Source organism: Falco biarmicus, chromosome 15, assembly GCF_023638135.1.
Source record: "Falco biarmicus isolate bFalBia1 chromosome 15, bFalBia1.pri, whole genome shotgun sequence".
In the NCBI taxonomy this organism is placed as follows: domain Eukaryota; kingdom Metazoa; phylum Chordata; class Aves; order Falconiformes; family Falconidae; genus Falco; species Falco biarmicus.
The window spans coordinates 911,529-929,072 of record NC_079302.1 but is presented as its reverse complement, the minus strand read 5'-3'; the positions used below and the strand labels follow the sequence as shown (position 1 = coordinate 929,072).

The 17,544-nt window shown below is 44.9% G+C and overlaps 2 protein-coding genes across 9 annotated transcripts in view; both read left to right on the top strand.

Moving 5' to 3' along the window:
• AP1G1 (adaptor related protein complex 1 subunit gamma 1) overlaps nt 1–9,247 on the top strand; it is a 51,709-nt gene extending 42,462 nt beyond the window's left edge. For both annotated transcript variants that reach the window (XM_056360590.1, XM_056360592.1), the window contains exons 18-23: nt 384–525; nt 987–1,113; nt 1,562–1,657; nt 1,899–2,059; nt 2,849–2,947; nt 5,337–9,247. In XM_056360590.1, coding sequence (XP_056216565.1) covers nt 384–525; nt 987–1,113; nt 1,562–1,657; nt 1,899–2,059; nt 2,849–2,947; nt 5,337–5,438 — 727 coding nt within the window. In that variant the 3' untranslated portion in view covers nt 5,439–9,247. The remainder of the gene's footprint in view (nt 1–383; nt 526–986; nt 1,114–1,561; nt 1,658–1,898; nt 2,060–2,848; nt 2,948–5,336) is intronic.
• A 1,763-nt stretch (nt 9,248–11,010) lies between these two features.
• The window catches only part of PHLPP2 (PH domain and leucine rich repeat protein phosphatase 2), a 40,959-nt gene continuing 34,425 nt past the window's right edge, over nt 11,011–17,544 (top strand). For 3 of the 7 annotated variants that reach the window (XR_008825661.1, XR_008825660.1, XM_056360574.1), the window contains exons 1-2: nt 11,011–11,201; nt 11,528–11,772. Coding sequence is in view for 5 of the 7 variants with exons in the window: in XM_056360574.1 (XP_056216549.1) it covers nt 11,064–11,201; nt 11,528–11,772 (383 nt within the window). In the remaining 2 variants the exon portion in view is untranslated. Of the gene's footprint in view, nt 11,202–11,527; nt 11,773–12,075; nt 12,151–13,231; nt 13,421–17,544 lie in introns of those variants that run through there. The other 4 variants (XM_056360570.1, XM_056360568.1, XM_056360569.1 and 1 more) reach the window with 4 other exon arrangements.

The window sequence follows — 17,544 nt, the reverse complement described above, 5'->3', positions numbered from 1 at the left end:
AGCTGACTCTGACTCAGCTGCATGTGGAACAGAGCAGTCAAGTGTCCCATGCCTGCAGTTAATCCACCATTGCTAAATTACTTAATCTTTGTCTTGGGTTTGTTATCCTAGCCCCATGGTGGAAACTGTGTCAAGTACTAGGGGAAAACAGGAGGCGGGAAGGCTTGCTTGGCTTTCAGATTTCAGGTGATGTATTTACACTGGCACAGAATGCTAGGGATTACTTCGGACTGCCTGAAGCTGTCATGCAGTCGTACAGTTTTCCTGCATTGGAACTAAAAGGAAAAGGCAGGTTGCCCTGTGTATATCATCTCCTGAATGTCTGTGTATTTAGACTGGGATCCAGGAAGATGGCACAGTGTGACTATGTCAGCTTCTTTCAGGCCAGCCCTGCTTGAGAGAATGCCAGTAATGGAGAAAGTCACCACCAACGGCCCTACTGAGATTGTACAGACCAACGGAGAGACAGAGCCAGCAGTACTGGAAACCAAACCTCCACCTTCTGGATTGCAGCCTGCTAGCCAGGTAATGGAAACTGATCTAGGGTAAGCTTCCTCTGCCTGTCAGGCCACACTACCAGCCACTGTCAACAGTAAAATGAGAACATCTCCCTCCCCCTCTCTGCCTCTTTGCTGGTTCTGGCCTGGTGATGATTGCATCATCTCTCTGCTCTAGTGGCTCTAGTGTCAAGAACAGGAGTGCGGAAGAGGTCACTGTGGGGAGTGCAAGAGCAGGGTGGGGTAAAGACCTATATCCCCCAACCTGTCTCAGTGTGCATGAACTCTATCCTTCGCTGCCTTTATGGTCTCAAGAGCATGGAAACTAGATTTCACGTGTGGCATGGGACCATAGCCAAATTAAGAACCTTTCTGACTGGCCTGCAGCTCTGTTGATCTTCAGTCTGAGAGCAAGTAAAATCCATTACATTTGCAAGGGAGAGTAACAGGAAGTTGAATATGTACCTATTCCATCCACTCTCTCATTAGGCAAATGATTTATTGGACTTGTTGGGGGGAAGTGATATAACACCTGTAATCCCCACTGCACCTACAAGCAAGCCAGCCTCTGCTGGTGGAGAGCTCCTTGACCTCCTGGGAGACCTCAACCTAACAGGTGAGCAGGCTGCATCTCTTAAAAATCTGCGTTCTCAGTCCTGGGGCGGCATGAGGGCTGGCTGGTTCTTGACTTTCTATCATCCTAGACTTCACACTTCCCAAGATCCATGTTAGCATACAGGTGGGAGTCAGGAAATAAAGTCACAGGTTGACTCTGCATGATTAGCTGGTGAGACTTGAGTATTTTCATGCTTCACCCTGGGAATGCTGTGGGCCTTTCCAGAGAGGATTGGGAGATGTGCGGAATTCATTCCATTTGAATGCCTGCTAGCTCAAGAGGAGCCAATCCATGTTAATGAAAGCCAAGAAGGGGAGGATGACAACACAGATGATTTGCAGAGCTTCATCTAAAGAAATATGATGCACAGCAGTTGATCTTCAGAGAAGGAGTTATTTACTCTTTATTTCCTGACAGCTAAGTAATAATACTTCACCATTTCTTGTAGGTTCTCCAGTATCTGCCCCTGTGCCGCAGATAGCACAGCCTCCGTTCCTGCTTGATGGACTTTCATCACAGCCTCTCTTCAATGATATTGCTGCAGGTTAGGGATGTGTAAATTCTTTAGCCTGAAGTGCCACAGCACCCAACTAAAACAGGAAACAAGGGATAGTCAAAAAAAAAAAGGGGGGGAGGGGGAATTTGGAAGTGTGGCACAGACACTGGAGGAGAAAGAGGGAGTGTGTTTAATCTTAGAGTTCGTCTGGGGTCAAGTAAATGCGTTCTATGGTGTTGAGAATTAATCTCCAGATTCCATAAGTCTGCTGCTTTTTTGTTTTCTACAGGAATCCCCTCCATTACTGCGTACAACAAGAATGGGCTGAAGATTGACTTCACCTTTGAGAGGTCAAACACCAACCCTAGTGTCACTGTAATCACGATACAGGCCTCCAACAGCACAGAGCTGGATATGACAGATTTTGTTTTCCAAGCTGCAGTACCAAAGGTAGAGCCACTTAGGGCAACTAAGTGATAGGTTGAGGGCCAGCTGCAAATAATTCCTGAATGGTGCTTTCATGTAGACAGAAACTTGCAAGGTAAACGCTAATCTTTCCCTTTATTCTTAGTTTCCAAGAAATATACCATGCTCTTTGCCACTATGAATACGTGAAAAAATCTTTTAAGCTATTAGTTGCTTATAAAAGTGTAAATGAGTCCCTACATGGTGATTAGTGATCATCTTCCTTTAAACACTGAATTGTCTCCCCTTGCACTTAGCTGCAGCACAAAACAGGGGAGACGGATATTGCCTAGTTTATAACGGAGCGCAGACCATTCAAGTAGGATGCGATTGGAATGTTCTTCAAGTTTGGGAAGATAAATTAACTTAAGGGAATTTCACTTCTAGGAATTAGTAATGCTCTAACTTTAATTCAGACTGGTTTCATGCCTGCCATAGGAAGAAATCAGGGAAAGAACAGGCCTCCCAAAGTTACAGGTATGCTGAGCAGACTTAACTGTTCCTCTGCATGTGACACTTGAAACAGTACATCTTGGTGCTGATCTTGGTACACTACAGTAAGCCCCCACCCACTAGTTTTTGGGCTATCTGGATTTTACTTATGTGGAAGGCAGGTGGGCCAGTGAATATTTTGTTCTTTACAGATAGGGAGTTGAACTGATTGTTCAGAGCCAGAAACTGAACTCTTAAGTTTTCCTTGCTTTCTGTCAGTGCAAACAAATCACTTTGTTCTCACTTAAGCATCAAATTGTTTTCTCTTTGCTCTTTGTTCAGACATTCCAGCTGCAGCTCCTGTCTCCCAGCAGCAGTGTCATCCCTGCATTTAACTCGGGGACCATCACACAGGTCATTAAAGTCCTGAATCCACAAAAGGTGAGTGATTCCAAGATTAGCTATTAAAGATGCTGTCTTGGAGTCATGCATTTAGTGGCAGTCAGTTAAGGATGCATCTCTGATGAGAGATAAGGAGTGATGGTAGTGAACAATGTGTTTTTAATGACAGTTGTTTTGGTTAGGGTTAGGAAAAGTTACAAAAAAAGCCAGGAGGTTGTGGGCTCAGATTTGGCCTTCTATTTGGTTATGCTGCTGAAACAGATTCACAGCTTTGCTATCTTCTTGAATTCATGGATGTCTCTTGCATTGGAATGGTTGTTAAACAAGTTTTTAGATGACCTTTTTAGGGGAGCTCAGCCTCATGACTGTATGTTGTAAATGTGATGTCTTGAAAGGCAAGTGTCTTGCCATATAAATATATTCCATATTTGTTCTTGCTATTTCAATGCAGCGGCATTACTTGAAATATTTGTTACACAAAAAATAGCTTGATCCATAATCTTAACAAAATTGTCTTAAGTGGTGTCATTTGTTTTTAATGTGGTGAGTGTAGTTTTAAATGGTTGATGGAAAGAATCTTTTAGGTATGATTTAACCATAATTTCATTTGTTTTACAGCCTTCAGAGGCAGGCTTAAAGACTGTGATACAGCAGACTTGAGGAGAGGGTGGGGTGTGGCCTTAAGAGGCTTTGCAGGTATTTAGATGGCATCAGAAAGAAAAATAAAATTGAGATAAGGGTGTCCCAGAGAGGAAGAAATACATTAAGATGTTAAAGATCTTGGAGAACTTGAAACACCTTAAGGTTTTCATAGGTTAACACTTATGTACTGCTGTAGTTAAGTGTTGCTGCTAGACTGATGTACAAATTGGAAAAATTCTCAAATCTCAGCCCAAGATTTCACTCAAATAGCTATCTTCTAGTGCATAGGTTTTGTGGTGTCCATGCATCATCCCTTAGTTCCGTGCAGTGTGCTCCCCTCTGCCTGTATTAAGGTACAAGACTAGTTACTGTTTGTCTTGTATACATCTGATACGAATTTCTCTGTGGTGCCATGGAGCACCTTTCAAAGATCACCTTGAAAGCTGTTTTCTGAACTTGAGAGAGCTTAGGAGTTTTCCTTTAAGGTGCCAGAAGTTGCAGTATATCCACCTCAGATGGGATCCACAAAGTAGAATACACCTAGATAGTAGGATGCTTTCTTGTTGGAACACCAGAATGCCTATGAACACTTCAGAATACAGAGGTGCAAAATAGTATTTTACTACCCTTTTCTAATTCTTCTACCTCAGGCATTTGTGCATCTCTTACTGTCAATTAGATTGCTACTGCCTGAAAGTACAGCTTTGCAAGAACCCTGTCACGAGCTAGTGTAGTTAGCTGGAATACTCAGGGAGGCAACCTCACAACAGCCTTGCTACCTAGGAGGTAGCTGTTTGTCTTGTCAGTGTTGTAAAAAAAAAAAAAAGTCTTTTCACCTGGACATGGACTGTCATTGTGCTGGATTGAAATGAATGGCCAGTTTCCCAAAACAATGCCAAATATAACAAAACCTGACACTGATTATCGTGATATATTGGTGATAAAGTATAACTTCTTTATCTTGAGGCTGGTTGGAGCAGTCGTCATCCTTCTTTCCCTTCCTCTGCTATCCCTTTTGCATGTTTAACTGTAGGTATGGGGAAAAGAGCCAGAAACAGCCAACTCTTTGCTTTTCCTTTTAGGGTTTTTGGGAAGCAAGATTTTTTTGAGAGTAAGGAGAACAGAGAACCTGGGTGGAGCATGCTGTGCTCTAGCTATTATTAAGGGCCACCAGATGACAGCCAAATGACAGTCTAAAACAACTTCTGAGCTATTCTGTTATTTTACTCACAGCAGGAGGAAGTGTTCTTAGAGACTCTGTTTCTAGTCTTTTTTAGGCTATTTCCTTCACAGTGCTATTGCTCTATGCAATATTTGAAGTTTCCAGACCACTGCTTTGAGTGAACAGCTAGTACGGGAAACGACATCGCTCCCTGTGAGCCGAAGTGCAGAGCAGCGGAGTCTGGATCTGCCCCTACTTTCTTCCGTTGTTAGCTGGGACTTTAAGGCAGTGATTTTTTTTATTTAAGGACTTAAATGCTTGTGAGAGCAGGGCCAGTGCAAAGAGAGATGTGAGTCAAAGCTGTGCTATAGATCAGGTACAAGCTTTCAGAAAAACTGAAATTACAGTGCCCAAACAACATCCTACCAGATTAAGCACTTACCTGCAGTGTCATAGCTTACGCTGCACATCCTTCCAGCAAGCTCTTGTGGTGAGGAAGAGGTCTGTGTTTTGTATTTGTGGGGTAAGGGAGGGGAGCTGGACATGGGAGGATTTGCTGACCTTTAATGAAGACCTGAATTTGTTTTGTGTTTGTTGTTCTTTTTCCCCCTTTTTCTCTTGTAGCAACAACTACGTATGCGGATCAAGTTGACATATAATCACAAGGGCTCAGCAATGCAGGATCTAGCAGAAGTCAACAACTTCCCCCCTCAGTCTTGGCAGTGAGGCTCTGGCACCATTCTTATTCTCACCCCACCCAATCAAAAGAACTCTGGGAAGAAGGTTGTGATCCTTGGCAATCCCCCAAACTGCACCATGGGCATGGGGAACAGATGAGACCTGCTGATGAGGAGGAATTTTCCTGAAGTGATTGCTGACTTTGAAGCATATCTATTAAGACTAATCTCCTCTCCTCTGCTGATGAGGCTGGTGGCTTGTGGAGACTACTGTGCACTCCCTCACACACGCATTCACAGCCAGAAGCAACGTTCCCTTCTCCCTTCCCCTCCCTTCCTTCCCCCCCGACCCTCTGTAAAGAAACACAGCCTGGTTGGAAGAGAAGTCTGGAATTTCTAGCAGGGAAACTTTCTTCTCTCTGCAGCAAGTGAACAGCTGTCCCTTCTTTCTGCTGTCTTTTTCCCCTGGGGTGGGCAAGATGTGTCGTCATACATTACTAGCTGGATTCCTTCAGGCACTTCCATCTGGGGCTCAGACTGGGGACTTGGGGAATGTCGGGCTGCCCTGCCTCTTCTTGTATCCCCAATATCTGAAGGGACTGGAGGCTTCTTATGGCCTATTCAGTGCATTATTGTATACACCCACCTCTTAGTTATGTGATACGTACCAAGAGCAAGTTAGGCCTTGGGAGTTCATCTGCAAACCTGGCACAGTGCAGGAAAAGAGGTGCTAGTGAGCGTTGGTAAAATTGCTTTGGTGCTGTACTTGGAAATGAAGACCTTATACTTTAATTTTCTTTCTTACCATCAGTAGCTACAGCTGTGCAGATTCACAGTCTTCTGTAGCTTCCCCAGAAAGCACGGTGATTTACGAGAGGTGTAGAGATACGAGGAGCAGCTGGTTTTCTACCACAGACTGTTTCAAAGCCTTTTAACCCAGTAGTTGTGGTTTATGGTAGAAAAGATTTACTCTGTTTTGTAGATCAGTCTTTGAGCAGGGGCTCTGTTCCTGCTCATCAGAGACTATGCTGCAAAGTTGCTCTTCCCAGTTATTCCAGACCTCCTCCCCAATTTAATTTCCAGAGCCTGTTGTAGACCCCCTGGATTCCATTTGAGTTACTTCTGACTGGGATATTTGTGTTGTATCTGTAATATTGGCACTGAAATAAAGACCATGCGGTTTAAAGAGACCTTTTCCCATTTTGTAACTTAATTGATCATTGTAGTTTTGCTCCTTGCTCCCCTTTCAGAGAAGTGTGCAAGTTAGGTTCAGATTGAAGGTTAACTAAACTGTTTCTTGAATGGAAGCCAGCTGTTTTGGGTATTTGGATCCAAAGATGTGAGGTCCAGTACTCTTCTAAGCTTACAGAAAGCTGTGTTTGGTTATGCTTCCTAGTGGGAACTGTTGTCAAGGTAGTACAGTTCTGTGAATTCTCATGGAGGTGATGTATAGGACAGAAAGCAGTGTAGCAAAACTATTCAGATGTTCAGCACTCTTCAGGGAGAAGAAGGGAGAATATATATTAGACCATCCATGAGTGTGCTGGTAAGCTGAAGTTACTCCAGCTTCCAACCCAGTGCTTTCTCAAAAGAAATGGATGGCACACCTGCTTTAATTTTGTTCTGGAGCTTTCCAGATAGTGATCATTCAGCGCTCTGGTGGCAAGCTCAGGCACAGCTTTTTGTGTCTCCAAAAGTGCTAACACAGGCTCCAGTCCTTGCCAAAAACATTACAAGAGTGGTGCATGGCGTACTTAGGGAAAAATGAAGACCTATTCTGCCCTTGGATTGGGAGCAGGAGGCCGGTAAAGGTTATTCAGTCTGCTGTGGTTTTAAGTGCATTAAGTAATATAGCATAGGACCAACTGTCACTGACTTCAGTGCTGGTCTGTGTAGTGGAAGAAGTTTATATTTTCTTGGAGGGCGTTTTTACTGCCTTACTGATGAAACAGGCTTGGGCCTTTGTATTAGCAAAGAGCTTTATTATTCTACTGGAACTGGCATCAGCATAGAGTTATAAAATCTAGCCAAATGATGTATGATTTCCTTAAAAGTAATCCTGGATTGTGACGGGGTCATGCCTTGGCTGTCAGTGGTGAGATAGATACTGTGCTTCAGCTAGAAGTATGAAGCAGACAGTCTCGCAGAAAATGGCTGAACTGAAGTCCATTTGTGGGTGCTGAGCATTTACCTTTGCTGATTTCACTGCAGCTGTGACTGTTCACCACCCCACTAGCTCAAACTCCTTAGTGTTGAAGGCCGAGCATGTGAAATCTAGACTCTAGTGAGCTCTGAGGTCAGATATGAAGCTAAGAGAAAGTCTTTGCCTTAGTTTCTGAACTCCTGTAAGTTCTCCCATTCTCCTTACAGTTGTACATGGTCACTTGTACTGAAAGCTGGCACACATCAGTCTCCATTTGGTTTTGTTGAGAAAGAGCATTGGTGTAGGAGATTAGATGGGGAGATCACCTGGCCAGTTTGTTGCACATAGTTGGGAACAGCCTACATTGTCCCTCTTGTACTTGTTTTCTGTCCCCTAGAACAGCTGAGTTTTGCTGTTGGTCTCTGGTAAGCTTGTAGGGTAAACTCCTACGGTGTTCTTGGCAACTTCAGCCACCCTTGCACAGTGTGCTTAGGGGAATAAGCACTTTGTCATGTATTTCTGAGATGAGGTGGTGCGTGTACCTGAAATGCATTTGCTTGAAGCCATCTTTGGCTATGAAGTACTCCCCTGTAGCAGCCAAACGTTCTTGTTGTCCTTGGAGCTCTTTCCCTTCCTGGCTGTGGGATGGGGTACTAATGTTATGCCAGAAGGAAGGCCAGGTTTCACATGTTCCTGTATCTGCAATACTAGATACCATTGCTTGCTCCCTGACCCCTAGGTGCATCTCTTAAGCTCTGTGTTGCTGCTTTGTTTTCTCACTGAAGGGTGCTCACATGTCCAGATCTGAGGCACTCGGAGGATAGGGCGAGTCTTTTTTTTTTTTTTTTCTACCGGTTAAATGCAACGGTTCTTACATGTCTGGTCAGCATTTTCCTTGCTTCAGTGTAAGGGGAATATAAAGGGAGCAAGACACAGACTTGAGAGATTATCTGGATTTTTTTCAAGTGAATGTATTTTGAGTTAAAAAATGATAGAATAGTGGCCGTAATGGGCCTGAAAGGGGAGGGGAGACAGGAAAGTCCTAAGATTTTTACTTCATCCAGGTTTTGGTTGGACAAAATATGGCCTTGAACAACCTTTTGAAGCAATATCAGTGAGGGGACTGCCACTTATACAGTACCTTGGATATATAACTCAGAAGATGCTGGAATAGCTGGGAAAGGTGACTTAGTGCCTTCCCCAAGGCTGGTACTAGCTACAAGATGGAGCAGCAAAGATGACTTTTTTTTTTTTTAGATCTGCCGGTGCGCTTTCTATGTGTTCATTTTCTACTTGGGAGCTGTGAGGGAAGGAGCTACTGGACTCCTCCCTCTGAACTTTCACTCTATTCCTGTATATTCCTTTTTCTTTCCTGATGTTGTAATTTACATTTTACATAGAGCCCCATCCCACCTCTTTGACAGTATAGTTAAAAAAAAAAAAAACACCAAAAAAACCCCCCTAAAAACCCCAACAAACCCAACCAAATTTAAAGTAAAAACATGCCATTTGAGCAGGGAGCCTGGTGGCATTCTAACTTCTGCAGACCTATTTTTGAGATGTGAAAAATTTAAATAAATGCTGAGTCTTAGGTGAGTGAGGAGCATAACAGATGTAAACATTTTCATGGGGTGCATTAGACTTCTGCTGTGTGTATTGTCTTTTGGTTGAAACAAATTATGAAGTGATTAATAAAATGAGTCAATATTCAATGATTTAAAGCTGTGCCTTGTTGCTTTTTGCAAGTACAGTGGGATAGGACTTACTGATTCTTAACATTTGGCCGTGACAAGGTCAGATGATGTGAAATGGTAAGAGCAGAATTTGAAAAACTTTCCAGGCAATTTCAGAGAGTAAAATCAGTGTAGACAATTGGAGAATGTTTAAACTGTTCATGTGAAATATCACCCTGAGAGAGGGCTTGTCAACTATGAGCAGCAGTACTTGTCCAGGTGCTAGAAAGGTGTGATGAGATCTGAACACAAAAATGTTTTTCTCCAGTGTTTGCAGCCTGTCCTTGGAGTTCATTATGATTCCTTTGCTGATTAAAAAGCTGCCTTTCATACTCTATGTGCCTCAGGGATAAGGATTTTTGTAATTTTGTTGTCTGTGAAAGCAATACACGTATCTGCGGTAAGGTTCTTCCTTGCATTTTCTAGTCACACTTTATTAGATAGCTTTTCATGTGTTTTCTGACACATAATTGTACTTTGCAAAGTGCAGTCTCCTGTGTATTGCCATACACCTTTCCGTTACGGAGATTCTCTTGAGGCAAAGTAGTTTGAGAACTACAGGGCTATAGCTAGAAATGCATTGTAATCATGCCTTTCTGCAGAGCAAACCCAATGGAAATTTGATTTATTTTTAAAGTCTTCTCAGCTCATGGGTACAGTCTGGAAGTGTTAAGAAATAGGTGGCTGTTCAGTTACTGCCGTGGTTTAATGACATGAATTAATGCAAAGTGCCAGAGAGCACGTGTAACCTTGCTGGTAAGATGGGTTGTCTGTCAGTTCCTTGTGTTTAAATAGGAGAGCCCTCCAGACACCAGAATTCGGAAGTGGTATCGGAAACAGTGGGTCTGTGTGGCAGTGAGCAGTCCGTCCCCTGAGGCCCCGGTTCTGGAGCAGGACAGACCGCTGGGACGCTGTTTCTCAGCCTTTGTCCTGTGCCAGGGGCCCAGGGAGCGCTGTCAGGCGCCGCTGTGTGCGTCACAGCGGAGTGCTCAGATAGACGGGGAAGAAGGCAGGAAGTGTTTAAAGGAAACCTGTAATAGAACTCGGAGTCTGGCACAGTAATAATACCAACGGTGAGAATTTGGAAAGCATGTCTGGACTTAATTCTGAAATAAACTAGGAGTTAGTGTAGCAAGGAAGAAATGTGATGATTGCAGGCTAAAGCATGTTTGCAGTTTGGAACCATTGGCACTTACGGGGAAGGTGGGAGGCTTCTGTTTTAACGTGCTTGATCCTGTTCAGGCATGAACAGTAGCTGTCTTCAAGCATTCATCGAATTCTGGTAAACCGCGCAGTGACGATGGTAACTATTAGCAGCCACCACATAAGACTGCCTGAGCTGATGTGCCTGGCCGGCACGGCGCTGAGAGGGCGATGTGCAGGCACTCCGCTGTGTAACTTCAGCCCTGGGAGGCGGGTGGTGGCAGGCAGGGGGTAAGCGAGGGGGATGGCGGCGGGCTCGCTCTCTCTCCTCGCCCGGTCAGTAGGCAGTTGGCGCCTGACGCCCCAGGAGCAGCCGTGTCACCCGCACTAGCGCAGCCCCAGGCCGAGAGCGCTGAGGAGCGCAGCCCGCGGGCGCTGCAGCACCCGCCTGCCGAAAGCTCCCGGAGCTGCTCCGGCTCAGCCGCTAAGCCCGGCCGCGCCCGCGGAGCTGGAGCCGCGCGGCGGCCCCGGCAGGCCCAGCAGCGCCGGGCGCGCTCAGGGGCGGGGCGGGGCGGGGCGGGCCGTCGGGCGGCGGAAGCCCGCGCGCTTCCGGGGCGGGGCTGCCGCTGCCCGGGGTCTCGCCGTCCGGCCGGTGATGGGGGAGGCCGGGCCGGGACTGGGGGCCGGGCCGGGGCCCAGGGAGACGCCGGAGCCCGAGGAGGACGAGGCGGCGGCCCCGGGCGGTGCACGGGGGGGCCGGGCCGGGCCCCGCGGCGGCATCCGGGTGCTGAAGGTGAGGAGCGGACCGGGGCCTGCTCTGGGGCCGCTCGGGGCCCGCCGGCCGCTCTCGGCGGGGCGGGTGGTGGGGTGCGAGTCGTCGCAGTGGGGCCGCCTCGGCTGCTTGGGGCCGCGCCGGAGGCGCTGCCCGCATCGACCTTGGCGGGACGGGGGGCTGGGTTCTTTCTGTGCCTGTCTCCGAGCGGGGCGGCCCGGCCCGGCGCCCGCGGGGTCCCGCCGGCTCCTGGCGAGGGGCCCGCCCGCGGGCCCGGCCTGCCGTGGGGAGGGAGGCCGGGCGCTGCCGAGCCGGGCGGCGGCTGACATGCTGGTTTGGGCTTGCAGAGGAACGTGAAGCGCAACGGGAGCAGGAGCCGTTTGATCAGGAGCCGCTTTGGTTCCCGTGAGAGGGACTGGCTGAAAGAGGACGTCGGACGAGGCTGCGTGTATCTCTATGGAAAAGATTCTGCAGCTACTGCTTCTTCAGACTTGCGCTTGGTCCTCTGTACGGTAGACACTCTGGCGTCCGAGATATGCGATGGAGAAGGGAGGAAAAACCTCTTTTTGCAGCTTCATGGAGACCTGGTCAGGTGAGGGTGGAGAAAGGATAAATCAGTTTAAGAAACATTGCTTTTGTCTTGGGGAGCACTGTGCGTGCCTCTGCACGTTAGCAGGACCCATGTGGGACAGACAGAGGCAGCTGGTAGCAGTTACAGCCGTGGGTAATGCAATCCATAAAAATGAAGCAGTGGTGCACCTTTTACACATTTCTTAGTTCAGCCATAGGTAGTTTAGCTGGGAGGGTTTGGCTGGTACTCCAAGAGGAAATATGTTCTCATTTTATAGGTAGAAGCTACTGTTCATATACTCCTTTGTTATGTTTTATGTTACAGATGTTTTAGCATCCAGAAAACTTAAGCTATTTAGGAGGCTGTAAACAGGTGTTCTGAGTCAGTGAAACATGTAAGGTACTTTCACAGTTATGTCATTTAATATTTATGTGTTAGCGATTTTTTTGCCAAGAAGAGTTGCCACGTAAATAATTAAAGGTAGAAAGGTAACGTAGTAGGGGTTATATAAGGAAGGCTTAAGCATCAGATTATACGTTTTATGCCTGCAGTCGATTTAGACTGTAAATAGACAGCTCAAGGTTTAATGTGCGTGAACATTACACTGTGGATGTATTGTGGACTCCTCTAGGTTTACAAGCTCCCATTATGTTTGTCAGGATTTAGACTTTGCATTGATTCTTCTGGACTTAACATTCAGTTGCCACTCCTGTTCTCAGGGGAGAAAAATTGCTGTGGTCTTCTTACTTGAAGGCAAAGCAGTAGAGCCAACATACACTGAACAAGACTAGTAGCTGGTTTTTTGATACCAAAACAAAAGTCGTAAGTCGCATGTATCCAAATTTTACAAACATGGCGTGTGCCTGATCAGGTAGGGCACAGGAGTGATACTGGCGAGAGCTGCAGAGAATAGGATGTGGTTAAAGCCAGCTGTTGAAAAAAGTTGTTTAGACCCTTTTACCTCGCCCAGCTTGGGTTATTGGAATTGGGGATAGTTCAGTTAGATGGACACGACCATAGCTATCAAGGCAGCTGAAAATCTCCATTCATTGCATGAAGAAATTACAAGGAAATTGGCTTGTTTTGGATCCTAACAGTGAGCAGATTTCCCAGCATTTAGAAAGTAGAGCAGACCCTTTACTGCGTATCATGAAAAAGCCTGGGTAAAGCTTGTAGGTGTGTTCAGAGTGGGACATTTTGACTTTTTTTAGCTTTTGAAATGGGTTTTGTGTTTGAGTTCTTTTCAGCATCTGTGTCTTGTCTCGTGTTAGGTAGCCATGCCTGTCTTTGTTTTGTGGCAGGCTTTGCACTGGATAAGTAAATTGGTCCTGCTACCAGTGTTTCGGAAGCAAGTACTGAGTTGTAGATGTTTACTTCCCACTCTTGTTGCCTCTTGGTCTGTATAACGCTTTGTCAGACTTTGTCTTAAATTTAATTGAGAATTCTTGATTACGGTGCATCCGTTCCTTGTAATTCTCAGAATGTATTTACCACAGAAGAGATCCCTGAATTACTTCCCGCCGGGGGTGTTCTCAGCAGAGAAATGGGAGTTCCCAGCGTTGCTCTGGTAACATTTGTGTTGCTAACAGGAAGCAGGCCTGAGTGGCACCTGCTTGCATGACCACAGGAAGATGACAGAATCCTCAAGATATCCCCATGCCCTGTTGAGGTAATTCCTTCCTCGAACAAAGTTTTCTGATTAATAATGTGTTCATGAATATAAATTATTCTGTTAAGCATCTGATTGCATTTTACACTTAGGTACATTTGTCTCCCAAAGAACTTAAGAATTATTCCCCCCTTTAGTATCAGCAGGTGACTTTCTTACAGAAGCCGACTGTGGCAGTATTGGCATCTGATTCAGAAGACTGAAAGCTGGACAGTAGATGGAAAAATAACAAATGTTTTTGTGTATTCACTTTAAAAGTTCGGTGGTGTCCTTGTGATCATTCTGCATTTCCCTTTCAAGTCTGCATGCAGGGGAGGGAGTCAGTTTCTGTCAGAACTTTTTTTTTCTTCTCCACAGTGTACCTCAAGGACCTTTAGAGTTCTCCTAGCCTTTCCTGCTGTTAGCATTCTTTCATATTCAGAAATTATACCTTCCTGCAGAGGGGAGGATTAAACAAAATTAGCATGGATACCTTCTTTGGTCTGATAGCCCTCACAACAAAAATGTGAACTGCAAAGATGTGAAACCTTGACTGTTGCTTATGAAGGGGAGCTACAGTTGCAGCAGGAGTTGTGGAACAGTTGCTGCTTTTTGTTGGCTTTTCTGTCTCCTTACTTTAACAGAGCTGCTTCTCTGACTGGTGGAAGTGTCCAGTACCTGATATGTGATACTGATGTGGATATAATGGGCTGTTTGTGTCAGGTAGCAGCTGCTGTGACAGCCAGGGTGTTCTCCACGTGTGCTAGCATTCAATGCATATTGCACTGGGTACAAGACAAATTTTTACATTTCTGATGTGATTGCATGCCAATTTGGGTTTGAGAACCACGTTGTGTTCTCTTGAAGGGAAAGCATATTTCTCCACCTCAGGCTTTAACTATCGCCTTTGGAACCTGTCAGCCTTGATCGTGTTAGTAAAGAAATTCTGTAGAGAAACTGCTGTTCCAGATAACTGGTTTTGGTTTTCCCTTTCCTGACCTACCCTAGGTTTTGTTAGTCAATCACTTGGCTCTTGACAAGAACGTGGAACAGTGACCCATTCAATCAGGTCTCCATAATGTCTCCAAAGGCATTCAGCGAGTTGTTCCCTTTCCTGGTTTGAATGTGGTCTGTAGGTAACAAGCTGGTTTGTTCATTGCTTTAATTACAAAGCCCTGTGCTGGACCTATGTGCATCATTAGCTAAATGCCTGGACTTGGGGCTGATGTTTCCAGACCCAGCTTACAGCTAGAGCCAGGAGAGTAGCTCGGCTGCGGGCTGGGAGTCAAACACCTTTCACACCAGGTCATCACACTTGAAATGTGTAATACTAAGCTGTGCTACATCTGCAGAGTGGTCAGATACTGCATCCTGCATACATGTGACTTCTTGGGTGTAGTTTTTTCTGTTACCTCAAGCTCTTTTGCCAGGTAGTGAATTCCAAAGACTTAACTTTTTGGCAAGGCTTTTGTCTTCCAGCCAGTGGCAATCAAACCTAGATGGTACAATAGTACAGACCACTCTTTTGGTTGGTTTTCAGACAGAAATGGTACTATGGCAAGAGAGGTACATTTGTTAGGGTATTAGGCCTGAACAGATATTTCTGCCAATGTTTCTTTTGTATGTGGCTTTTTTATAAAAGGAACAAAACAGCGGGCATTGTGTTTGATCTCTTCAAGAAACGTATCAGCTTGACTTATGCAGATAAGAAAGAAAATGAAGGGTTATTCAAATTAGCATTTTGAAACCCTACAACATTAATTCTTGCTGAAGTGAAATATGAGAAGAATAAAAGTAATGAAAAAGATCAGTCTCCTCTCCAGAAGGGGCAAGTACGGTGAGCTAAAATATACAGCTTTTTCGGGGGGGTAACCACAATACTGTACTTCAGAAAGTATTGAGTAACCTATAGAACTGTGATTTAATTTGTGTCATATGAAAAGTGCTTATCCCTTCATGGTATTAAGGTTCTTCCTCAATTCTGATGATGATGTAGTTTAACCCCAGCTGGCAGCAAAGTACCATGCAGCTGCTTGCTCACTGCCCCCACCCACAGCAGGATGGAGAGGTTATTCAGGAAATAAGTAAAACTCGTGGGTTGAGATAAAAACAATTTAATAATATGAAATAAAATATAATAATAGTGATGAAAAGGGAAGAGAAATAGAGGAGTAAAACCCAAATAAACAAATTAATACAGTTGCTCACCCCTGTCCGACTGGTGCCCCAGCCTGTTCCTGAGCAGCAATTGTCTGGGCATGGCCAGCTCCCCCCGGTTTATATACTGAGTATGATGCTCTGTGGCATGGAATAGCCCTTTGGCTAGTTTGGGTCAGCGGTCCTGGCCCTGCTCCCTCCCGGCTTCCTGTGCACCTGCTCGCTGGCAGAGCATGGGAAACTGAAAAGTCCTTGATTTAGAGTAAGCATTACTTAGCAACAACTAAAACATTAGGGCGTGATCAACATTTGTTTCATACTAAGTGGAAAACACAGCATTGTACCAGCTACTAACAAGAAAATTAACTCTATCCCAGCCAAAACCAGGACAAGTGTATTGTTTGCAAAAGCCTCAGTCCCTTCAGCAGCCAAATTGTGTTTTGAGTGTTTGTGGGGGTTTTTTCCTAGGAAATCTAGATGGAGGCTACTTGAAGTGTTCCATTTGTGAGTGATACTCAAGCATTTATGGCTCCTGAGCTGTAGGTCATATGCTGGAAAAGTTGTTTACTGGGCAGCGTAAGGCTTTAATAGCAGAAGAATTGGAATCTAGCAATAGTCAGGGGAAACACAGGCAAGGTATTTGGAGATCCAGTCAAACCTCTCATATTCTTCTTGGATACTGTGCTGAAGGCTATAGAGTACATCAGGGTTTACTGTATTGCAGCATTGTTCAGTGCAATCTATTATTTATTCCAATTTTTAGTAGCTTGCCTGTTATAGGAGACAGATACACAGGTTTGTCATTTCCAAGATTACCTCAGAAAGCTCTTTTGAAAATTGGTGTCATGTTCACTGCTGTCTGTTTCTATAGCAAAAAAAAATAGATAACATAAACCTGAGTTAAATATTTGTAGAGGTTCTTGGCTCTAAGCTTCTAGATCTCAATAGAAAGTCCTAAAAAAGACGGAGAGCCTATGTTTGAACTGAAGAAGTCTCTGCAAAGAGAGAGGCATTGGTGGCATTACGGTCTTTTGAACAATCTCTTGTCCAATGTCCATCTTGCAAAGCAGGGAAAGAAGCACTTCATAAACCAGCTTTTCATGCTGATAGTATGAAGAGCTGTATCTTAACTGGACTAGGCTCTTTTTTCAGGAGTTCCAAGAAAGGAACAGTGTCAGGGTGACTGGTGGTACAGGTGATCAGCACTGTCTGAATTTACATTCTTGACTGCTGTTTTCCTTTTGGGGGGTTTTTGTTTTGGAAGCTATTTTCCTTTTTATTTTGGCAAGCATGAGATCTGGTCCTTGCTTATAGGCTCTCCAGATGATTTCATCAGGCAACACTTTTTCACTGTGAGGATGATGGAGCACTGGCACAGGTTGTCCAGGGAGGCTGTGGAGTCTCTATCCTTCAAGATACTGAAAACCCAACTGGACAAGGTTCTGGACAACCGGCTGTAGGTAGCCCTGCTTGAGCCAGGGGTTGGACTGGATGATTACTCCAGAGGCTTGTTCCAACCACATTGAGTCAATGATAAAAAAAGATTTAAAAAATAATTTGAAAAGTTCAGAAATCTGATTGCGGTTTTACTGATGCTAATGGAAAATAATTTATTTAAATAAAATATATGTATTTAAAGTCATAAATACTTGCATTACTGCTTTGTAAGATTTAATGCTGTACTTGCCATTAAACTTACTTTCTAGTCAGTGTAACGGGTTAGAAATATCTGTACTGAATTTTTGGCAAATTGAACAGCAGTAATCATCTAAGCTCAGTAATTTGGCATTATGTACCTTAAACTCCTATGAATTCTGAGCATTTGTTCAATTTGTTTTGGCAAGTTTAGGTTAATTTGGCTTTCTCTTGGGGGGGGGGGGGGGGGGGGGAAAGTCCTTACAAATAATTGGGAACGTGGCAGAAACTTTGTCATGTGTGTGCGTGATAGCATCTGATTTGGATACCAGAAGAGAATAGTTAGGCCTGGG